The sequence below is a fragment of the Gobius niger genome (genome assembly GCF_951799975.1).
Source record: "Gobius niger genome assembly, chromosome: 5".
In the NCBI taxonomy this organism is placed as follows: Eukaryota; Metazoa; Chordata; class Actinopteri; order Gobiiformes; family Gobiidae; genus Gobius; species Gobius niger.
In genome coordinates, this window is record NC_136856.1 from 7020516 (window position 1) to 7046188 (window position 25673).

General features: G+C 42.4%; 1 protein-coding gene across 1 annotated transcript in view; it reads right to left on the reverse strand.

The window, feature by feature from the left end:
• Positions 1 to 25673, reverse strand: part of psd2 (pleckstrin and Sec7 domain containing 2) — an 86711-nt gene that overhangs the window by 14758 nt on the left and 46280 nt on the right. Inside the window, exons 3-6 of the mRNA XM_079556308.1 lie at positions 6309 to 6506; positions 5950 to 6030; positions 3409 to 3521; positions 781 to 839 (exon numbers count right to left, since the gene is read on the reverse strand). Of these exons, the coding sequence (XP_079412434.1) occupies positions 781 to 839; positions 3409 to 3521; positions 5950 to 6030; positions 6309 to 6506 (451 nt within the window). The remainder of the gene's footprint in view (positions 1 to 780; positions 840 to 3408; positions 3522 to 5949; positions 6031 to 6308; positions 6507 to 25673) is intronic.

Genomic DNA, 25673 nt, shown 5'->3' on the forward strand with positions numbered 1-25673 from the left:
TCTATTTATTTAATCCTAATATATAAAATATATATATGGGAGGTTGTCCCAGGCGTATTGTTTTAAATGTTGTATAATGTAAAGCACTTTGTGATGCCTTTCGGTATGAAAAGCGCTTTGTTAATAAAGTTTGATTGATTGATAATTGGGACAGTGTTTTTTGTCGTATTGATACAATGTTTGGATTTCACTGCTATTCAAAACATACACGTGTATTTTAATAATTTATAATTGTTTATATTTGTGCTGTTAGATTATTCTTCTTCTGAAAAAAACACACTTCAGTGCAGCTATTTCTCCATGATGCAGTAAGTGCTGAGAACATGCTGGCCTGATACTGTTTGGATGCATTACCGGCGGCTCGCACTTTGAACTACTTTTCACTCAAATGTATAAAAGCTGACAGGGAACAGTACAAAATACCCTAAAAATGTAATGTTTAGTTCTTTGTTAGCTATATCTACATCAAGACTAACCAAACAAATAAAAATGACTCTCTTAAGCCCCGCCAGTGTGACGCGCCCCGCAGATTGAGAACCCCCGCTGTGGAGCGCTGAGGCTCAGAACGCAGCAGTGCTCCACTTTGAAAAAGACTTTTCGAGAAGAGACAGAAACGGGTCAGAAAGTAGGACATAAAAGAGAGAGAGAAACCACACAACCAGAAATAATAACAGACATGAAACAAGGCGACACGATCAGAGAAAGAGGGGCTTTAACTTCACTCGGGATGTTTTGAAAGGGGACAGTGTTATATTAGTGTTACGGCCGTGAAGTACGTACGTGTCCGTGGAGGTCCGTGTTGAGCAGCATCAGGGCACAGGTCAATGTGTGGGCTCCGTCTGAAACAAAAACACAAAAACAACTAAAACTTTGAACTAAAACGAATAGGGCCGGAATTAAACTCATGGATGGTGTTGTGTCTCAGGGCTCTTTGAATCACAATCTCAGAGACCTGGGATGACTAGTTTTCAGGTTGAGCCCAAATAATGGAAACACTACTGAAAAAGGACGTTCCACCATTTTCAAGCAATATGGGAAAGAAAAAGGATCTCTCTGCTGATGAAAAGCGTGAAATAGTTGAATGCCTTGGATTAGGTATGAAAACCTTCGGCGTGATCATCGTACTGTTAAGAGATTTGTGGCTGATTCAGAGCACACATGGGTTTTTGCAAATAAAGGCACAATGAGGACGGTTTCTGCCAGACAAACACATCAGATTAAGAGAACAGCTGCTACAAAGCGGGTGGGGGGAGTAGTTTGTCCCGCAAAAGCTAAGATAACATACGTACAATGCGGCGCACAATGTTTAAAGGAACAGACCACCGTTTTTACATACTGACATATGTTCTTACCTGAGCTTAGACGAGTTCATACGTCTGTTTTTTGTGCGTGCCCTCAGTCACGCAAAAAGACCATAGACGTTGTTAGCATTTGGCCTCTCCCAGTGTATTCCTATGGCTCCAAACGGGGTGAAGTTAGAAGCTACCAAGCTCTTCCACGGGTAATAATACCAGGAGTAGTTCGAAATCCGCACAGTAATCTTCACTTTACTGTGCGGATGCCAAACTACTCCTGGTATTATTACGCCTTACAATATAGTTCCCCCTTTTATCCGCTTAGAAAATCCACATTGTTTAATTGTGTGTAATTATACTTTGTAGTGGAACACTTCACGTAACCATATTTAAATAGGGAAAACGTGGAAGAGCTCGGTAGCTTCTATCTTGACCTGTTTTGGAGCTATAGAGGAGAGAGGGAGAGGCTAAATGCTAACGCCGTCTGCGCTGTGTTTACGTGACTGAAGGCACGGGTGAAGATCAGACAGGTCCTAAAGAACTCGTCAAAGCTAAGGTAAGAACATATCTCAGTATGTAAAAACGGTGGCCTATTCCTTTAATTGATCAGAAACTGCCACATTGGCTGCGGAGAAGTTGCAGAGTTATGCAGTAGTTGCAAGGAAATGGTAGCTTATTGGAACATTTGACAGTTACAGGATTCTTGGAGGGGCTGAACTGATGAAAGTTTGAGCCCTGTTTGTGAAATGCGCTCCTCCTGTTTTGGACTGAGCTGTTCACGAGGAGCAGCAATGCAAAAAGGAAACACGAGGATTATTAGGACGACCACCGCTGATGCTCTCTCATTCATCAGGAGGTAAACGCTGCAGTGGCCCTTGCACACATAAATACAGCTCACTTTTTTAGTGCAACAAATGCAGCCGCTCGAATCCGCTGCTTGTATCTGCGTGCGTGCGCATTGAGCAACCGTGCCGCAGGGTTTGGATGGATATGAAAGTGTGAGAGCGCCCTTTAAGGAGATTGAGTGAACGCAGCAAACGCTTGTTGAAGTCAGGGCTGATTGTAGCACACTCCTCCGCCGACCCACATTTCTCCCTGTAAAGGGAGGCCTAAATTAATCTTAAAGGGATATTTCAGGATTTTTGACATAAGGCCTCATTTCATAGTTATCCAGAGTGTTGCTGATTTCTGGAGATATTTTTTTTTATTCATGCAGTTCTTATATTTGAAGAGTTTCGTGGCGCTAGGCTAGTGCAAGGCTAGCGCATTTCTATGGTATCAGCTAGCCTGCATTAAAAACAGTCTGACCCGCTCCACAGAGCACCTGAGGCAAATCACTTATAACGCCAGACTAACCATATAAATGTCTTTGTTGAGAGAATCATTGAACCATTTTGCATTTAAAAGAACTCATATTTGAGCAGCATCAGCTTCGTGGTTGTATAAACTACGCAGCGGCGGAGTGATCTGCTAGAAAATAGTCCCTCAAAATGCGATCATTCCTGTGATGCAGGTCAGTTATATTCCAAACATTCTATGGACACAGACATTTATTTGGTTAGTCTGGCGTTATAAGTGATTTGCCTCAGGTGCTCTGTGGAGCGGGTCACACTGTGTTTAATGCAGGCTAGCTGATACCATAGACATGCCCTAGCCTTGCACTAGCCTAGCGCCGCGAAACTCTTCAAATATAAGAAGTGCATGAATTACAAAAAACAAAAAAACGCGGAAATCAACAACACTTTGGATAACTAGGAAATGAGGCCCTATGTCAAAAATCCTGAAATATCCCTTTAACAGGACATGAATTAGGACAGGAAGTACTAGCGTCCAACACACGACACTGTCCGACCATAATAGAGACGTCCACTTGATAATTCAGTCCCACAGAGCTCAATGGGAGGCGCAGAGCCAGCCTTGTGTTCTGTCCCGTCACCGCTGACTGTGCGTTTCTCTGGGAAGGTCGCGGTTTTGCAGCTCATGCAGATTAAGCCCGTAATTACCCGGCTCTCCGTGTAAATCAGCGTGAGGTCAGGAGGCCCCCACACAGTCTGCGGGCTCTTCGGTCTCAGCATTGTTGTAACGGGCAGGAGGATGTGGGGGGGGTTCTGACCTTGTGAAGTGAGCGTCTCCGGGTTACACAGGCAGAAGCGTTTGGAGAAATGCACCAGGACCCGCTCCCTCTCCTGAGTCTCGCCCATCAGAGGAAAGGCCTTCAGGAAGTTCCTACAACGACAGCGGAAGACATCGTCACGACGCTTGCAGGGCGTCTACAATACAAGTACTACGGTGGGAGGAACATGTATGTGAAGTTAAAGCTTCTTGGAATAAGTAAATCTGCCCCTTATTTGAGTCACTAAATTGTGTCATTGGACTCAAAATTATATTAACCTCTTAACTCCCGCCTGAACCGAGAGGATCTTTTTCCTCACGTCATCACATTGTTTTTCCACCATTTTTGTGTTGGGTATTCAACTCATTTTTGTCACATTTTTGTCATTTTTTGTCACATTTTTGTAACTTTTTTGTCATTTTTTGTCACATTTTTGTAAGTTTTTGTCCATTTTTTTGTCCATTTTTTTGTCATTTTTTTGTCAATTTTTTAATCAAATTTTTGTAATTTTTTTGTCATTTTTTGTCACATTTTTGTAATTTTTTTATCAATTTTTTGTCACATTTTTGTCAATTTTTCGTAATTTTTTTAAATCAATTTTTTATCAATTTTTGTCACATTTTTGTAATTTTTTTGTAATTTTTTTTATCACTTTTTTGTCACATTTTTGTCATATTTTTGTCAATTTTTCGTAATTTTTTTTAATCAATTTTTTATAAATTTTTTATCAATTTTTTATCAATTTTTGTCACATTTTTGTCATTTTTTTGTTATTTTTTGTCAATTTTTTTGTTATTTTTTGTCAATTTTTTAATAACATTATTGTATTTTTTTGTCACATTTTTGTCATTTTTTTGTCATTTTTTTGTAATTTTTTAAATACATTTTTTGTCACATTTTTGTCATTTTTTTGTCATTTTTTTGTCATTTTTTAAATACATTTTTTGTCACATTTTTGTCATTTTTTTGTCCATTTTTTTGTCAATTTTTTTGTCACATTTTTGTCATATTTTTGTCATTTTTTGTCATTTTTTTGTAATTTTTTTTAAATCAAATTTTTGTCATTTTTTGTCAAATTTTTATCACATTTTTGTAATAATTTTTTTGTCACATTTGTCATTTTTTCATCTATTTTTCGTCACTTTTTTGTCACATTTCCATCATTGTTTTCGTCTCAGTTTTGTTGCTATTTTCACAGTTTTTTTTCCAGAAGCTTTTGGACTGGGGTAAAGCCAAACTGGAGAAAATGTGCTCGGTTCAGGCGGGAGTTAAGGGGTTAAAAAAAACAATTAACTTGAAATAAGATTGTTGTTGATGTTTTTTCTTAATTTCATTGTAAAACTCTACATTACACTGGGAAAACAACAATCCTCTTAAGGAAGCAATCGATGAAGGTTCTTGAGTCATCATCTGTACTTTAGTTGATTGACTTTAGTTGAAGAACCTTCATTGAAGAGAAGAGCGAGCCTACACAGACATAAAAGAAGAAATTACATTACATTAAGAGATCAAATCTAAAGTTTGAGTAGGTCTGGTCTAGTATTGGATAAGATAAAACCTCTTATTGCCAATGGAACAAGCACATTTTTTCTAAATTCAGATTATTTTGTCCAATTTCAAATGAAAAAGACACATATTTAATGCTTGCATGCTTGTTCCATTGGCATTAGCATTTTATCTTATCTTAGATTAATTCATATCGACTCAAAACTAGGGCTGGGTACCGTAAAAAAAAATTCCGATACCAATACTTTAACGGTACTTTGTTTTCGATACGATACCTTGAGCGATACTTTATTGTACCTACTCGAAAATATTTGTCATCTAGAACCGGAAAACAGAACAATAGTGAGTGGAAGATCTGCAAATTTACAATATCGGGTTCATGAAATGGGTGAAAAATGGGGAATAGTTTGGGGAGAAATTGTGATACAAAAAAGGGAAAAAGTGGGAATAAATTGGGGGAAAATGGAGGGAAATGGAAACAATGGGGTAATAAAACGTGGGGAAAAGTTGGGGGGAAAAAACTGGGAAAACAAGACAAAAATGAGGCTTAAATAAGAACATGAGGCAACAAATTTGAGCTGAAACAAGTCACACTTCTTCTCCAGCTATCCCTGGACCAACAGCATCAAAACTTGGATCTCAAGATAGAAGAGTTTTTTCAGTACCTGCTATCGAGACTTTCATATTTTCGATACCGGCAGTACCTAAACTTGTTTTCTGATACTACACTGGTATCATTTAATGGTACTCAGCCCTACTTAAAACTACCTTAATTCAACCAATTTTATGTCATTGATCAGATGATGCTTTTTCCAGTGTACTTTTTGTTGTGCAGTTTGCAGAAGGCAGCACTGAGTATATTTCATAACAAATATGCAAAAGGCAAATCCACACATGTTGGACCTGATCATTTACATGAGTCACTAATATGAATCTTGATGCAGTGACTTCACGTTCACTAAATATCTCCCCACAGTCATGTCTACAAAGTCTTTCACACAGTGGGAGAGAAGTCATAACATCGATGAGCGTTACCTCAGAGCCCGGTCCAGAGAGAGACCCGCGAAGTCGAAGAAGTTCAGGTACTCTGACGCCACCAGCTGGCTGAAGTCGTTACTGCAGGCACAAGACGCAACAAAGAGATTTCAATACGGCGCAGATACTTCGAGAGATAGATAGAAATCTGACAGCAAATAGCTCCACCCCTGAGTCATAAACCAGATAAAGCTCTGAACATGAACCTCACAAAAACAATGGCTGTTATCTCCTAGACAATGGCTTTGATGGGGGAACAAGGGGCATCCTGAACCCACTTCGTCAACTGTGAAGGATCAAAACTCTATTTCTCCATTTCCAAATCTATTTCCAGACTTGTGCCCCGTCCTCTCACTGACTTCTTGCCGAGGTGCCGGGCCACGTCGCAGCGTTTGAAGCCCTCCAGGTGGAACAGCCGCTTGGCCAGTCGTTTGGCCGCGTCGGTGTCGGGGCGGCAGCCGTTCGCCAGGGTGTCGGTGCTGCCCCGCTCCAGACGGTCCGCGCCGCCCAGGTCACAGTCCTCCGGGTCGGACAGCACATCGGAGAGGTTGGCGTCGCTGTGGAGAGAGAGGAGGAGGGGAGGTTAGTGAGGAGGTCCGGGTTGGCTTGTGCAGCAATGCACCTGGAGGAACTTGTGCTGTGGTTTCCGGGTTGTGTTGTACTCTGGATCTTGGAAGTAGAAAAGGTGGAAATTAGCATATATGTTTTAACCTATTAACCCTAGAAGGAGAGAGTTAGGGTCTCGAAGTAATCATGGACTCAGGAATCATATTAATTCAGCTGCCTATTACCATCAAAAAAACATTGCTGAAATAAATAACCTAGTGCCTAAACCAGACTTGGAGAGATGAATTCATCCGTTTGTCTCCGGTTAGACTATTTTAACGGCCTGCTCACTGGCTTTTTCTAAACAAGCTGTTAAACAACTGCAGTTCATCCAAAATGCTGCGCCTCGAGTCCTGACCAGAACCAGGAAATACAACCACATTAGTCCAGTGCTCTGATCTCTGCACTGGCTTCCTGTCGCTCACAGAATAGATTTTAAAATAGCTCTGCTCGTGTACAAGTCTCTTCATGGTCAGGCACCAAAGTATAAAGTGTAGCTGACATGTTGCAGCCGTATGAACCACCTCGGGCCTTGAAGGCTCTCTTGGTGGTTCCCAGAGTCACCGCTAAACACGGTGAGGCTGCGTTTCAGTTTCACGGAGCAAAGGTGTGGAACAGCCTCAGTGAGGACGTGAGACAGGCCTCAACCCTGACTATGTTTAAGTCCAGGCTGAAAGGACACCTATTTACTGCTGCCTAGGGCTGGGTACCACTACTTTAACGATACCTGCTTTTCGGTACCGGTGCCTTAACGGTACTTTTTTCGATACCTATGTTATTTTATTTGAGTTAAAATAATGTGCAGGAAAAGTATGGTTCAGGAGGAAGTCCAAACATGGCACATCAGAAAACAGGAGCAGCAGCGTCTCCTGGAACTTCATGTTTTGAGCAGAATTCCCACTAAAGCCGTGATAAAAAGAGAGTTCGGACATTATTCCCTCCTGAGCTGCAGGAACAGACCAGATCCACATCAGGACCGTTTACTTCAGATAAACTTTTCTAAACTCACTGGCTAATGCAGAGTGAGCCTCACCTTTTCCACAAACAATCTTTGATCCCAAACGCTCCGGTGCAGCTGGAGTTTAAACAGCAGTAACTTCAGGCTAAAGGTAAAGGTAAAGCTAAAGGTAAAGCCGAAGAGTTTCTTGTTGTCACTGCTTTTCTCTTTGTCTAAGAGTCTAGTTTCTTATTCAGTCCAGGTTTAGTCCTGGTTTTTAACCAGTTTACTGTAAGTCCTGGTTTAGTCCCGGTTTAGTCCTGGTTTAGTCCTGGTTTAGTCCTGGCTCAGACCGCGGCTCTGCCATCTCTGATAATGACTGAAGTGTGAGTAAGTTACAGCTTTGCTTCTGCATTTGCGCTGAAGCTGCTCATGACTTCAGGCTTTTTTAGACTCACTGTGGATCATTTATTGACGTTTGGAGAGAAAAAGTACCGAAAATTAGCACCGAAAAAAAACAAACGTTTTTCGAAACCGCCCCCTACCGGAGCTTTTCGCTCGGTACCAAGTAGGTACAGTTTAACGGTACCCAGCCCTACTGCTGCCTATGGTAATTGATTTATTTATTGTGTTTTTATAGGTTTTTATTGTATTTTTTATTGTGTTTGGGTGTTTGGTGTTGCTGTGAGGCACACTGAGTTGTCATGTACATGAAATGTGCCATACAAATAAACTTGCCTTGCCTTGGTTTAGGTTTAGAGGTTATGGTTAATGTTTGGGACGGCAAATGTGATGTAAGCTGTGTTTCACTCATAAGAAGATCTTGGCTTTCAAATGATGTATCACACTGGCATAGTCTGTAAGCTCTTCAGTCAATATGCCTTGAGATTTGGATATGCATAATAGCTAACCCTAACTATAACTTTAACCCTAGGCTGGCAGGTACTAGGTTAAGTTAATAGGGGAACTCCAAGGTTCCCCTATTATTCCCCAAGGTCCAAGACTGCAAGGTCAAGGCAATTAAGTGGAAAAAACAGTTTATCGTTTAATGAATGACCACTTAACATTTTTGGGCTCAATTTTTATCGTCAGTACATTCATTCATTCATTGGCGTCTTCAATAATATCGTTTATCGCGATAGTTTCCAGTCTCAATATAGCGAAATTCACATTTTGTTATCGTGAAAGGCCTTTTGGGTGGTTTTTCATGTGTTTCTTAGGTGGGATTGGTTGCTGAGACCTGGCAACCCCTTTTCAAGAATCTCATCTCCGGCCTAACACAAGTCAACAAAACAAAGCTCTTCTGTCTAATTCTAAAACCATCACGAGCTGTTGAAACATATTTCCTCGTTCTCCCGAAGATTGGTCAACTTTTCCGGAACTCCAGCACAGACCTTGAAGCCGCCAGACCATGAAACCAAATACCACAAACACGTTGCAAAACATTGTGGCACAGACTCGCACTCACAGAGATAAGCCAGGCTGAGGTGGCGCGAGGACTTTTAAGTTTGTGCCAAGGACAAAACACTAAACAGACGAGTTAGAAATCAGACCACGCGTTGAAGTTGAAAAGCACTTTGTCAAAACCTCTTGCAAAGTAAATGTCACATTAACCTCATGAACAGAAACAGACACCGCCAGGATCAAATGTGTGCGTCATCTGAATTTCAATGGAAGATTTTTCTCCTGCTTTGAATTACCCTCAATGCAATAAATTCACTCTCGGGCTGCAGGACTTTGTAATGATTGGCATTTCCACTGCAAAAAGTCATGTACAAATGAATGAAGTTTTCTTCAAAATAGGATGTTTGGTCTCGATTTGAGTTAAAGTTGTTAAAGGAACAGGCCACCGTTTTTACATACTGAGATATGTCCTTACCTGAGCTTAGACGAGTTGATGCACCTGACTGGTCTTTGTGCGTGCGCTCAGTCATGCTATGGGGTCATGAGGCTAAATGTTAACAACATCTTTGGTGTTTTTGCGTGACTGAGCACACGCACAAACACCAGACAGGTACAAATACACTCGGCTAAGCTCAGGTAAGAACATATCTCGGTATGTAAAAACGGTGGTCTGTACCCTTAAAAGGGCAAAAAGGTGGGAAGCCCCGCCCTCGCAGGATGGGCGGACCCGGTACAAGCCTCCACAGTGCTCCAGAGCCTGTCAATCACAGACCACTCGCTATTTCTAATATACAAAAACCAGCGCGGTTAAAAAGTATGACACCTCGCCCAGTGTTATCACATGGGTCATAGCGAGTTTTAGAAAAAAATAAAACTCTTTAAAGGGGGGGTATTATGCAAAATCGACATTTTCAAGCTTACCATCATGTTATTCTGTCATTCCCTCATTAAAAACATGCCTGAAGTGTTGCCTTGGCACATTCACGTATTTTTGAGTAATCTGTAAAAACTCTGATGGCGGCCATTTTAGGGATAGGTTTGCCTGAGTCCTCCTAGGAACGCCCCCACCTCCTGGAGACGCCTCCGAGCTTTCGTCACCAGCCGAGTAACCAACCACTGCCCCTCAGCAGAACCCCCTCCACACTGATGCCACAGACAGCGTGTGGAGGGGGCGTGTCGGAAAGGCTCAGAGGTTCTTAAAGAGACAGAGGCCTATTTCAAGACATTCACTACAGCCATTTTGAGAGAGACATTTTAGGCAAGGCAGTTATTCTAATTTACTGCATTTACAGACCTACAGAAAGTTTCATCATCATTGTAGTGTGATATAGACTGGTGCTATGGGACTAAAAAAAGCAGAACACCCCCTCTTTAAGCAGTTTGAACAGTCAAAAGTTACATAAGAATCCTGTTTCCAAAGTGTCTCTTGGAGTCGCCTCTGGCCACCAGGGGGTGCTATTACAGCAATGTCAGCTCTCCGCCAGGATTAAAGAGAAAGGCTTTCCTCACCCATTGGTCTCACAACATTGTAAATGAGCCAGAACTGTAGAAGTATTTGCGTGACAGGCGAATCTAAAAGTATCTACATTTTTTAATTATCTGGGTCCTTCTGTAAGGCCATACTATCTCAGTAGTACAGTCATGAATCCATAAATAAGCTAATAAATGCTAACGTGGCTAGTGCTAACAGCTGTGTAAAATAAGCTGTTTTTTAGTGGAAAATTTTGTAAAAATTTAATTTTCGCCTTATTTTTTGACATTCAAAACTCAATAAATGGGGCTTAGGGATTAAATAATAAAAAATCCCTCTGAAAAAATCTTCCAAATATTGTTCAGTCCAAGGCTGGAAAATGTGAAGTCTTTAGGTCCGACTGACGTGGACATAGCGTCGCCACAGACAGAAAAATGTGTTTTGAGAAAAAGGCCCTTGAAATTGCATTCTCCCATATAAGTCTATGGGGGAACATTGAATCAGCGCAATATTTAAACATGTTATTGTGAAGATTTGGCATATTTTCTGTTTCCGGGTGAAAGCTTATATGTTCAGAGACCAATTTGGCCCAAAACCTGAAAACTGAAAAAATTGAGTTTTGCCTGTAGTGTCTCCCCTTAAGTTAATCCAGGACTTTAACAATTGAGAAAAGATTGAAAATGTAATGGCTAAAAGAGTGGCTAAAGAGTCACACGCATTTCAGAATATGATTGCAGAACATTTCATCATAGACCTTGGACTTCCTAAATCTTTCTATATTACAATCTTGATTCGATTGCGATTGTTTGCACTGCCTTAACTCACACTAAGAGACATTTAGACAACTTATATCAATGGATTTATGGCATAGCTTATGATGACTTTGCACACATTTAAATACCCATCATCCCAGTCTTGCCTTCTGTCTTCTAAAATTACACACAAACTACTCCTCTAATCCTGTGTATTTCATTACTCAAAGCATCATTTATTAGGCCATGTCTCACGCCCACACACACAGACAGACAGTTGTAGTAATGAAACATGAACTAAATTGCATAACCACATTCATCTACACACACGAGACAGTCAAAGAAACCTCTCCGTCTGATCCCGGGCTGAAGCGGCTTCTCAAAGGCATTTATCTGATTATTAACCTTTAGCACGGAGCCGATATAAGGAACTGTGATATGAAAATTAATAGCTTCCATTAATTCGAGCTCTCACCGACGGGAATTGGAGAAGTTCACTTTTAAAGGTTATTAGGGTTTAAGGCAAAACCATATTCACTTTTATCCGTAGCTTGAAATAAAAAGCTTCCATCACCTCGGGACAATGACTGAGTGTGACTGTACTTTTTTGACAAAGTGTAGGAATTAAATATATTTGCCTGATCTGCAGAGCTGCAGGACACTGGGAGAAGGATTTTACTGTGCTGTTTTACTAAACTAGGAGTAAAAGAACTGAAATCATGAGAAACTTTGTAACATTGTGTCAAAAAGAGACTTAAATAGGGACCAATTGGCTTGTTGCACAGTGTGGCTATGCTAGTTCCTCTGACCTGAAGTTGTGAGCGCCAGTACTTCCTGTCTGTATTCTTTTCCTGGAATTATTATCATATTTTCTAAAGATTACGTTGTGGGCAGTGAGGTCCTGGTAGATGATCATTTACTGTGTGTTCAAATCTTGATGTAGCGAGTTCAGAGGAGACGCCTGTGATCATAAAGGATTGATAGTTTGTCTTGAAGCTAAAGGCTAACATGCTATAAAACAATTTAATAAAAGGCACTGTTTCAAATTGTATAATGCATGCAATGAATGTTAGCCTTTAGCTTCAAGACAAACTCACTGATCCTTATAAACATAGACGTTTCCTCTACGGATATATTTACACTGTACAGCAACTCGTTCACCTGCAGGAAGTGATCATCTACCAGGAACTCACTGTCCACCACAGAATCTCAAGAAAATACGATGATTCGAACGGGTCTAAGCTAATCTTAATGGAAATTAATACAGACAGGAAGTAGAAACACCCACAACTTCAGCTCAGAGGAACTAGCGTAGCCACATTGTGCAACAAGCCAATACAAAGCTTAAACGGTCTAAACTCTGGAAAAATAACAATCATTTTAAGAAAGAAATGACATAAATCTACTTCTTAATTCAGATCATTTTTGCATCATTTCAAGTGAAAAAGGGAAATCTATTTAAAAGTAAAAGTTAATTTGTCTGATTTCAAGTGGGATTTACGCTTGTGCCGTAAACATTTTTATCTTCTCTACCATTAGTTCAAACACACTCAAATTAAAAGAAAACTTTATTCAAGCAATTTTAAGAAATGTATCTCCTTTAAGGTGTTCATTTTTCTAGTGAGACGGATCTTTAGCACATTTATGAGTTCTGTATGCTTTTGTTCGAGGCTGTGTTCCTGTCGGATGGAAGAGATCAGTGATTTAACAATATAATGTGGCTCCCAACGGCCGCTCGTAGCTGAGATTCACGACGATGACGCTCGGGGCCGACATTGCTGTAGTACCTCCATGTAGCGGCGGCAGAACAAGCTAGTTTTACATTGCATAGCATGGACTTCAGACACGTCCTAAACAACTGTAAAGCCTGGTGCTTATTTTTACAAAACTTTCGACAGCTAGATATTGCTCCTGTGACAATGTTGGGTTAAGTAAGGATTAAACAACGAGGAGCCGCATTAGACGGTTATAATGCACGACGCGGAGTCAAGAACACCACGACGCGCAGTGGAGTTACTCCTGCATTATAACGTCTAATGCGGCTCCTCGTTGTTTAATCCGCTTATACCAGGGTCCCACAAACGTAACATTAATAATAAATGTTTGTTTCATTGACTAAAGTCACTAAATCTGCCAGACTACGGGACTATTTTGTGTGGGTTATTAGCCGGTCACTGAAGGCTGGTCTCAGAGCGAGTCATTCTCCGCAGCTATTACGAGGATCTCAGTCAGGCTCAACGACACAACATCAGCACAGAATCACAACACAACAGGACTAACCCGGAAACACTTTTCCCTGGAAGTAAACACCGATATGCGGCACTCGTGGGCAGGAGTTATTTCACTTTTACCACGTTTAACCTGAAGCTAGCTAGCTAGCTCAACCAGCTCAACTGTTTATGGAAACAGCTGCGGTGGAGTCGCTCACACCTGGGCCCCACGAACTGAACCTTTTATGTTTGACTTTACTAATCCAGACAAATATGCTTCAATGCAGGGTCATTTTATGTACGCCTGAAAATGATGAATAGCCTTAACCGTTTTCAATAGAAATGTAAAGCTCATATGTTATTAACAGTAGCTAACCTAGCTGCTCACTCTCCTCTACAAACATTTAGCAAACGTTTTGTTTTGGCCAAAAGCGTTGAAATTAACACAAAATCCATCTCATACGTTCCTGTCAGTCACTAATTACGCCTTTATCTGATTCAGCTGTGTCATGCGTTGCTATGGCGAAGATCAGACAGGTCCTAAAGAACTCGTCAAAGCTAAGGTAAGAACATATGTATGTAAAAACGATGGCCTATTCCTTTAAAAAATATATATGCTACTATAGTAAAGGTCTCAAACAGAAATATATAGAAATACAGTTTATCTAATAAAGGTCGACCGATGTGGGTTTGTCTAAGGCAGATGCCGATCTGCACCACTGATATCCACATCCAATCCAATTCCGGAGGTTAAAACTAACTCAGCGATTGAGTTCTCCAGATTATGTGCTTCAAAACTACATGCAGCATTGTCCGCATTGACTGAGGTTTAGTGAAACTTATAAACTTGTAGCTAACCAGTTTTCAATGTTTTCCCCTGAGGCCTGTAGGGAGTTGTGGGGACTTGTTTTAAAACCCTGACTTCGCTCTTTCCAATGCAAAAAAATGGGAAGACTTTATTTCTATCGACATAGGAAAATCCCGACAAAATCAATATGTCCTTTCAATATCTCCAAAAATCTGCCTATTAAACGCTGTCATTTCCCCTAAAAACTAAAGACCATACGTTTCCACAAATCCACGACAGAAAACATTAATATCAATAAACCCCTTTCAGCAAATGGCCGATATCGTGCAAAGGAGAATTGGCTAAAGTCCACACAGACGCGGTTCTCGCCCGTGGGAAACTTTTCAAAGATGAGCCGTTTCAAATGAATGACACACTGTGAGCGTTTTACAGACAAACAAACAGACGCAGCTTTGATACTAACAATACGCCGGCCTGTTTTCAACCCAAATACTATCAAACCTCACAGCTTCGCGTCATCGACTGACACTTACATAACGACGAGGCTCTGGGCTCTTTCTGCACCGATTCATCTCGCTCCGTTTGAAGTCGTTTGAGCCAAAAACACAATTTTTCAACGACTATTTCGGCTTTTATGTGGCATAAACAACCAAAAGAGGAAACTGCTGTGATCGATTGTGAAGTAGAAGAACTAGATGGAAGTCATTTGTCACACTTATGTTTTCAGCGGCGGGTAATTGAATGGAAATAACGCTCATGCATTTGCCTTAAGGCCCAACTTTCTTTATGTCCAATTATAGCGATAGTTTATGTTTAAAACGCCACAGAGACAGTGGAAAAGAGGATATTATTACTGCTTGTTGCACAGATAGAGTTTATCTTTTATATACTCAGCCTTAACTCCCAGGCAACAACCTTTTCTTTTCAGTTGGCATCCATCCACTCTGTGTACATATTCCTATGATCGTTTCACACAAAATCAAACAAAATAATGGAAGCTACAGTATAAAGCAGCTATGAACAATTTGGAATTGGAATCATTGGATCAGATTGTGGAGGCACAACTAAACCCAGACAAAACTGAGATCATTGTTTTTGGCCCCACAGACACAAAGACAAAGTGTTATCAGTCACTTTGAGTCTCTCTCTCTAAAACCAAAAAATCAGGTTTGAAATCTAGGAGTGACCATGGACTCAGACCTGAACTTAAACAGCCACATCAAAGCAATAACATCAGCAGCTTTTTACCATCTGAAAAACATGGCTAAGATCAGAGGAATAGTGTCAAAACCAGACCTAGAGAGACTTATCCATGTGTTTGTCTCCAGCAGGTTTGACGACTGTAACAGCTGCTCACTGTCAGAGCTGCAGAACATCCAGAACCAGGAAATACGACCATATTAGTCCAGTGCTGGCCATGAAATGAGTTGCTTGTGCCGCTGGTTTAACAGAGAAGTGAAAAAAGGAGGCGCGGCGGTGTTTTTCTGTCTTTATATCTCTCTGTCATTCACATTTGGGACGGTAAAATCACCCACGTTTCTCCCGTGCGTCCAAAATCGGGCTTAAAAATCAAACATGTTTGATTTCCTACGACTGAAGTCTAGTCGCGTCTTTCTACCGCCCACACTACACCATTCAACGTCAGTGCAGTCGTGACCCCCCCCACACTACACGACCCCCCCACACTACACGACCCCGACACTACACGACCCGACTCTGTGTGACCGCCTTCGACTAGACGCGACTCGATTAGACTCGGCACGACTGAGAATTAGAGCGAAATCAGGCATAAAAGTTGCGTAGTGTGTGCTGACCTTTAGACCTACAACATTTTGCTTTTTCATCACGTTTTTGTTGTCTGCTTTCCTGCCTTTTAATCAGATTTTTGTTTCTTTTTTCTCGCCTGTTTTGTCGCGTTTTCATTTGCTCTTTTGATGCTTTTTTTTTGCTGCGTTTTCATCCAAGTCGAACAGGAGAAAATGTGCTTGGTAAAGGGACAATCCAGAGTTTAAATATATATATATATATATATATATATATATATATGTATTTTCCTCCCCTACATGTTCCAACAGTGTCCTAATGTGCACGAACCCAGACCTGTTCACCACAACTGCACCTAAAATCCTGGGTCTGAAGTGCCGTCACGCACAAGCTAAATATAGAAGCTGCAGTTACACGTACGATCTGAGGCGGCAGTAGTGAGTATAACATGGCCAACTTGCATCTAGCCCCTTTAAGGCGGGGTTATTAGTACCACAAATGCAAAAGATTGACGCATAGAAGGATTTGCAAACAGACGAGTGAGGTGGAACTTGGGTCGGCTACATAGTATAAACACTGCTCGACCAAAGGAAAGCGCCACACCCTAATATTTGTTTTGTCCACCTTTAGCTTTGATACAGCGCGCCTTTGTTGTGGCGTTGTTTCAATAAGCTTCTGCAATGTCAAAAGATCTAGTGTTACGTTACTTTTTCACCAAGCTGTTGTGTGCCCACTGTGCAAAGCCTTCTCCAGCACATCCCAAAGATTCACAACGGGATTTAGGGCCCGGCCCATATGGATTATTAGGGTCCGATACCGATATGAAGGGGGTTGGCATGGCCGATAGTCGATATATAGGCTGATACTTTACTTTTCAATATCTAATCCAGCTTTATTTATAATGCACTTTAAAAACAACGTGGTTGACCAAAGTGCAGTATCAAAAAAAAAAAACACAACTACCGTAAATTTCAGCCAATTGAGCTTAATATAAACTGTGCCAGCTACATTTGTGCACATACAGGACGAGCTCGAATATAAGCTGCAGGTTTTCATAGATGAGGAGGAAGAGACGCCTCATCCCGGAAAAAGGTGCAGTCGTGGGCAGAGGGAGGGCGGCAGATACGACAGTGATAAACGCCTACAAAAGGCACGCAGGAATGGCCAGTGCAGCTCCCTCAATGTGTCGTGTGGCCCGTCCGCATTGTGGCTAGGGCTGAACGACATGGACAAAATTTCATATCTCGATATGATACGATATAACCATGGGTTAGGTGAAAACTAAGCATTTTTAAAAAATATAAAAACATAATACAAAAGAGTGCAGTTTAATTGATGAAAATCTATATCTTGCTTTTTCAATTTTAATGTTTTGAATGTTCATATCCCCTTCCAGGAACCGCCACCTTAACGTGGTGGAGGGGTTTGAGCGCCCGAATGATCCTCAAGCCTTGTTGTCGGGGGCTTCGTGCCCCTGGTAGGGTCTCCCAGGGCAAACAGGTCCTAGGTGACGGGTCAGAAAAAGAGCGGTTCAGAAGCCCCTTTATGAGAGACCAACAGGCCCTGTTAGAACCATGAGGCCGCCCTTCTGTGGACCCGCCACCTGCAGCGGGCGCTATAGGGGCTGGTGCAATGTGATTTGGGCAGCTCCAACAGCTGCCCCCACGACCCGGCAACGGACAAGTGGAAGAAAATGGATGGATGGATGTTCATATCTCGATATCGATACGATAAAGATATATCTTTCAGCCCTGGTTGTGGCCACATCTCCAGCTCAGACACTCCCCAGGCACATTTAGGCTACAGTCAGCCTTCATCATTTTAAAAGTTACTCATCTACCTCAGCCAAGAGCAGCAGTTGATTAGAAGTTCAGCCATAATCTTTCGCCAAGCCCGTCTCACTTTTGCGTTTACTGCTCGAGACGCCTCTAGTGCCTGCAGTATATCGGCCGCACGTCATATTGGCCGCAGGGTTCAAAGCGTGGGAAAAAGGTAGCAGCTTATAGGCCGGAGGTTACAGTAAGTGGTACAAAGAGCAAATTAAAATCAGTGCAATAAATTGAACCATGAAGAGTAGAAAAGCAACTGACAATAATCAATGCAAGTTAAAAGCTGAGGAAAAGAAGTTTGCTTTCAGCTGGGACTTCAAAATTATGAGTGACTCGGCCTGTCTAAGGTACAAAGGCAGTGCATTCCACAATTCTGGTCCAGCGACAGAGAAAGAGCGGTCGCCTCGCAGCTTCCTGTTATGTTTTGGGCACCACAAGCAAAAAACGACCTGCCAACTGAATAACCTATAGTTTAAAAATATATATATATTATGGTAGAGGTTTCAAACATAGAAATATAAAGAAATGTGGGAGTTTTTTTCTCAGGCAGAGGCACCACTGATCCAAATCCATGTGTGAAAATGATGTCTCTTCCACAATCTGAGCCCGGTGTTCGTTGGCAAAAAGCTTTCTAGAACTGTCCTTGCAGCCTTAATGTAAAAATGTAATTGTTAGAGACACGGAGTGAGCTGCTCCGCCATCGTTTCCTGTGTCTCTCCGTCAGCGTTATCCAGGATGATTCAAATGCCTCTGATAATCTGATCAGCCCAATTGCATTAGCGGCACAGATTTAATACATTATGCACTGTTTACGCAGGGATTTAGAGGTTCCCCGGGAAACGGCGGAAACACGGACAGCGGACATCAGCGATCACATGGCCCCAGGCTGCACGATTACAGAAAACAGCCACGCATCGTTATCAGGGAACAAAAATACAGGAATACGGAATGAGTGCTTTAGGAAACACTGACCAAGAAATAATCTTTTGGTTTTCAATTTGTTGCATAAATATTGTAGCTGAGTCAAGCTGACAGTAAAAAAACACATTTGCTCTAATCATATGTTTGGTTTGATAATAAAGCTTAACCTAATCTAATATTGATGATGTCATCGTATCAGAGCTAAAAATATAGCACCATCATCTTTTTAAATGAACCCGAGAAATGTAAAATGTACTCTTTATGACAGACAGACAGACAGACAGACAGACAGACAGACAGACAGACAGACAGACGGATCATAAATGAGTCCCAATGCTAGCATCTTGGTACCTGGTGCCTATCAACAGTTTACTGTAAACAACTTTTGTAAAGTGAAAATATATGTCACAAACTGCAGTTTCATGTAGGATAATTCAGTAGGTTTTACATAAGTTCTGTGAACTTCAACCTACTCCTTTTAAGGGCAAATTTACTCCTTTTCCTGTGATAACCTTTGTTGTCTGTTATTTTTGCTTTTGTGTTTTTTAGCTGCTCAAATAAACTAAACTAACTACAGATAGATAGATTTTTTCTAGATTCTGAGATAATTTGTGTTTTATCAAACACTCGACTTTCTCATTGACTCCTCTCTCCTCTCTTGACGTTATGTGAAGAGGCAAATGCCTAAATATATTTGTTTCAATTAAATTTTCAACGACAACATTGTTGACACATTTTGAAACAATGCGTTTCTCCGCAGATTGATCGCTCCTTATCACGTGTGCATTTAAACAGCCTGGTTCTCGGATTGAAGACTTTAACAGGATGTTTCTCAGCCGTCCTTGGACCAATTTTAACCATTTAAAGGGGGGTATTATGCAAAATTGACTTTTTCAAGCTTTACATCATGTTATTATGTCACTCCCTCATTAAAAACATGCCTGAAGTGTTGCCTTGGCACATTCACGTATTTCTGAGTAATCTGTACAAACTCTGATGGCGGCCATTTTAGGGATAGGTTTGCCTGAGTCCTCCTAGGAACCTCCTGGAGACGCCTCCGAGCTTTCGTCACCAGCCGAGTAACCGACCACTGCTCCTCAGCAGAACCCCCTCCCCACTGATGCCACAGACAGCGTGTGGAGTGGGCGTGTCGGAAAGGCTCAGAGGTTCTTAAAGAGACAGAGGCCTATTTCAAGACATTTTGAGAGGGACATTTTATACAAGGCAGTTATTCTAATTTACTGCATTTACAGACCAACAGAAGGTTTGTCATCATTGTAGTGTGATATAGACTGGTGCTATGTGATTGAAAAAAGCAGAACACCTCCTCTTTAAAAACTCAGAGATCTGTCCAGGGGAAGCCTCTGCTTTGTCAAACTCGCTCCAGAGAGCGAGAGAGAAGTGTCAGGTTTACAGCTGTTCGCTACACAACACCACGCCCCCTCGGACTAAAAAAAAGAGAAAAGAAACGCAATAATATATAAAATGTCCAGATCCTGACTCTACATAGGTTTTTATCGTCATTTATTTCACTTCATCACAGAGCCACTAAAATCACACATTAGGTGTATTAGAGTGTCTAGTTTTTCAATAAATAAATAAATAAAAAACGCAAAAAAAAAATAATTCTGGCCACAGGCGACAGCAGTCACTCGTGTGATGCTGCTGTGAAGAGGCGGAACGAGTCCTGTGGTCCCGGGCCGACCTTGAACTGGCCCCTCCAGCTGACCCCTCTCTCTCTTTCAAAGTCACTCTTGGTCTGACCTCTGTGGCCTGGAGACGCCCTCATAAACCCAGGCGGGACAGAGCAGCGGGATCATGGATAGTAGGAGCGTTTGTGGAGGAGGGGGCTCTTCTTCCTCAGGGACTGGAGGGCCAAATGAGCGCTGTCTGGAGAGGTGATTATGGGACGCTTCCTGTATGGGGGGTGGGTCGTTGGTAAACTATGCAACGGTCGCGGTACAGTAGGATTTAGATTGTTGTTTCTTTTTACTTTCTTTTCCATTTCTCGAGTCTTTTGGACAGACATTGGGTCCAATCCTACAGGCCTGAATGATCTTCAACAAATCAATACAAGTAATAGTGATTCTTGTTGTATCGATTTGCAATTCATGTCCAAGTTTCGGTTCACTGAGTCAAGTCAAGATTAAACAATTTATGCAAAAATAAGAGTTAGTCGGGGTCAGTGTTGGGATACAATAAAGACAGGTGTTGAGTGGATATATTATATTACTGAAATAAATTGCTAACTACAGCAAAGTTTTGAACAGCTGCCCTGACGAAGAGACGCTTGTGTCCAAACACTCTCTTAATCTCAGTGGGACTGTCCTGGTGAATGAGTCCCAATGCTAGCATGTATTGGTACCCGGTACCTATCAACAGTTTACTGTAAACAACTTTTGCAAAGTGAAAATATATATCACAAACTGATGATGCAGCCCATCAGCTTTCATTAGCCTTAAAGGACCTACAAAAATGGCTGAATGATTCATGCCTATGCCTTAATGTGAAAAAGACTGTATCAATGTTTTTTAGTAAACCTAAAACAACTGTGGCCGCAGTAAAAGTTTGCCTGGATGGACAAGAGTTAACTAATGTTGAGGAATTTAAGTATCTGGGAGTGCTAATAGACTCAAAACTATCCTTCAAAAAACACGTTAAAAAAGTAGTGAAAACTGTAAATGTTAATATACGGAACTTTAGACATATTCACACATCATTAACGGATACAGCAGCGATTACATTCCTGCACTCTATGATACTGGCTCATATTGAGTACTGCATAACAAGTTGGTCATATACAAGTCATGCTGCTATTGGGCCAATCGAAGTATGCTACAAAAGAGCATTGAAAATATTAGACAAGAAACCTTCGTCATACCACCATTGTCAAATTTTAGATAAATATAAATTTTTAAACTTTGCTAATTTCAAATTATTTAAATCAGCCTGTTTAATCTATAAGGTTATACATGGTCTAGCCTCCACCATTGAGTGATTTTATTAAACAAAAATCTAGCAGTGCTGCGGGGTCTCGAGTGACTCGAGCCACTGTGAGAGGTGATTGTGAATTGGCATTTAAGCGGACTGCCTTTTCACAGAACGTCCTGTCATATCAGGGAGTGAGCTTCTGGAATAGTATTCCACTGTCAGTGAGGGAAAGCACGAGTGTAACCTATAAGTTATTCTATTGAGTAGTTACTTAGAGTATCAATTATTAAGAAACTGGGCTAGATCAGAAGTTCTAAATTCGGCTCTAGGAATGGAGTAATGAAGACTGAACACAAATATTAAGTTTAAGTGGTACCAAATAATATATTGTGATAAGGGAAAAAATAAACAAACATGTGTATCAACAATATTCGAATGGCCATTCACACATTTCACAGTGCATCAATTCGCAATATGTACAATATTTACACTCTCTTCAAGTCTTCTTTCTACCAACGATGGTATTAAGGCAACAAGTGGAAAAGTTCATACGGCCCCACAACTTCCACGTTGGGGTGGCAAAGTCCAGGGGGTTTGGTGAGGGGAAGTAACAGTTCATAAAAGGGACCGCGATGAACGGGTTGCGAGGTTGGCGACCAAAAAGAAACAAAAATAGAGAGGGCGGCTGCTGAGGAGCCTCCTACCAGCCCGGGGTTCGGTTGGGGGAATTCAGTTCAGCTCATTCAGTTCATTTGGATCCAGGTTCAACGTTTCAAACAGGCTCTAGCTCGGGCTCTAAGCTCGCCATCCAACCTGGCCTGCGTAAAAGGACAGGACCAGTTAAGTTTCTAGTGCGCACAGATACATTCATATACTAAATGCTAAATGATAACTATTACGCATCAAAATAGCAAAACATTTCCTTATTGTACAATAGATTGATTCAATGCATAAATTAGAATAGATAATACAATAATTGTTCTATTAAAATATTCATCACTCTAATAATCTCAAAATGTAAACACCGCATCCACAAATAAGGTGCGTAGCAGACACAGTGGTTGACTGGACTGCATCGTAAAGTGCCTCGGATGCGTAGCATTAACACACATCAAAACATTAACCATATGCTAAAGAAGCAGCAGTACATTCATGATAACACAAATCAGAACCAATGGACAATGGGTCACAGTGATACCATTTCACTTAGTTATATTCGGAGAAACGGGCACGTGAATGCCAAGCGCTCCCTTGAAAACAAATGCAGCGGCTAGGCTACGAAAAGCTACAGACGCGACTTACCAATTCCGCAGATAAACGCAAGCACAAACACTCCCGCGCGACGACCCACGGCTCCGGTAGTCGGCTCCTACAGTTCAACATATAGCATTTCAGTGTAGAAGACTGATTCATGATTAACGCGTAAAACCAACACATACCTGCAGCAACCTCATACAGCGTCTCCCTCTCGCTCTTACCGGTAGCTACCCACTACCAGCTATTATGCTAGTCTGATAGCAGCGCTAGGTCACGTGACCATGTGACGCAATGACGCGCACGTAACGTAAACGCACACAACGTAACCGGCAACCAATAGAAAGGATATAAGGAAGGATATTTAATAAGGTTTTGTCACCTGGGTTACATCCTCCCCCCTTTAGATCATGCAACTCCCGATGCATGCTAAACGTCGTGAACAGTAGGTTTCAAAAGGTTATTTGCTGCATGGGTAGCGAACGCTTCGCTGTAGGCATCCACTAAACCATGTACTAGCGTCTGAACAACGGAAATGAGAGGATTACCTAATGCCGCATATTGAAGGCGATCAGGAGGTTGACGCTGCCGACTAGGCCGACTGATTACTGGCGTGGTTTCACGGACAGGATCAGGCAGGTTGGCGGACGATTCTGCGGGACTGAGCAATAGCTCGGTTTGGCTGGGGGATGTCTCTGCTTGGTCAAAAAGCTCTGGCTCCCCCTCAGGTGGGTCTTCATCAGGCTCACCGGCAGGTGGGGTAGCAGCAGGCCCAGGCTCCTCTTCCTCCATAGATGAAGAGGCTTCGGATTCAGCAGAGGACTCCCCATCGACAGGTAGGTTTTCAGTTTCTGAGACGGGATCGACAGGATCGACGTGACTGACGGACGGCATGGGTTCGACAGTGCGTGAACTATGGAACTGGAAAGCAGTTGGCGGAATCAGAACTTGAGGCAGACTCCATTCCTCTTCGTCCTCATCGAAGTCTTCAGCATGATCAACAGTTACTGATTTCTGGCGACGGGTTACAGGCCGACGGGGTGGTGTAACAGGCAAAGGATCTGGACCACCACTGGCTGGCAGGAAGGAACATGGAAGTAGCAGGTCTCTGTGGAGCGTACGATTTGGTCTATCTGATCTGTTCTCCGGCCGCACTGTGTACACTGGCAGGTCCCCAGCACGCTTCACAACGACGTAGACATCTTGCTCCCATTTGTCTTCAAGCTTGTGTTTGCCACGAAGCCTGACGTTTCGCACCAGAACTCGATCACCTTCCTCCAGACTTGACGGAGTGACTCGCTGATCGAAGCGAGCTTTATTTCGTTCGCCAGATTTAGCAGCATTCTTCGACGCAAGTTCAAAACTCTCTTCAAGGCGGGACCGCAAGTTCTCAACATACTGGGAATGAGAAGTAGACTGATTTCCCCGCACAGGCAAGCCAAAGGCCAGATCAACCGGGAGACGTGGTGAACGGCCAAACATCAGCTCGTACGGCGTAAAACCAGTGACATCGTTCTTCGTGCAGTTGTAAGCGTGCACTAACGGTTTTACGTAGTCTTTCCATTTGGCTTTCTTCTTGTGCTCAAGGGTCCCAAGCATGCTAAGTAGTGTCCGGTTGAACCTCTCGACTGGGTTCCCCCGAGGATGGTAAGGGGTTGTTCTGGTCTTTACTATCCCAGCGAGTTGGCACAATTCTTTTATCAATTTTGACTCGAAGTCGGGTCCTTGATCCGTGTGGAGACGTTCAGGTATTCCGTAGCACACAATGAAGTTCTCCCATAGACATTTTGCCACTGTCTTCGCCTTTTGGTTTGCGGTAGGTATGGCTATTGCAAACTTGGTAAAGTGGTCAGTGAAAACAAGAATGTCTTTTATATTGCTTTGATCTGGTTCGAGTGACAAATAGTCCATGCAGAGCAACTCCAAAGGACGAGTAGTCTTGATGTTAACGAGTGGTGCGGATCTTTCAGGAAGTGCCTTGCGTCTCACACAACGACTGCAGGTCTTGATCTTATTCTCCACGTCAGCTGCCATACGAGGCCAGAAAAAGCGGTTGCGCACCAGGTCCAAAGTCCGCTCGATGCCTAGGTGACCCAGGTCATCATGCAAGCTTGTCAAAACAACGGACTTCAGCTCCTCCGGTACCACCAGCTGGAACGTGACTTGTTCTCCGTCGTGCCTCCGCCGGTACAAGATGTCTTCTTGCAACTCGAGACGATTCAGCTCCCTCAGCAACAAGGGAAGGTTCGAGAGTTCATTCCTTGCCGTCGGAGGAACCTTCTCCCCAGTATTTATCTGGTGTATGACCTCTCTGATAACTGGATCAGCCCGTTGCTTTTCCTTGAGGTCCAGACGTGATAGGGATGGAACAACTGGTAGACCATGATTGTCTTCACTGGCATAGCAATCCGGAACAGAATTTGCTGACATGCTCAGAGACTCGACCAGGGTAATCGGACTTCCTGCAGAACTGCTGGGCTGACTGGTGACAAGACAGCGGTGGCAGATGGCAGCTACGATGTCCGGGCTTAGTTCCTCCACTTCAGCAGATTCAACCACATGGTCTTCCGTGAATCGGTTTATCAAATCACAGTCCTTCAGCACTGACAGGTCCACGGGATGGCTGTGAGGGCGGCGTGATAAAGCGTCGGCGTCGAGGTTCTGCTTTCCGGCACGGTATTGCAGCTTGAAGGTGTAGGTGGACAGGGCAGCCAACCATCGATGACTGGTGGCATCCAACTTTGCCGATGTTAACAGGTAGGTGAGAGGGTTGTTGTCCGTCACTACAACAAAGTGGACCCCGTACAGATAGTCGTGAAACTTCTCACACACACTCC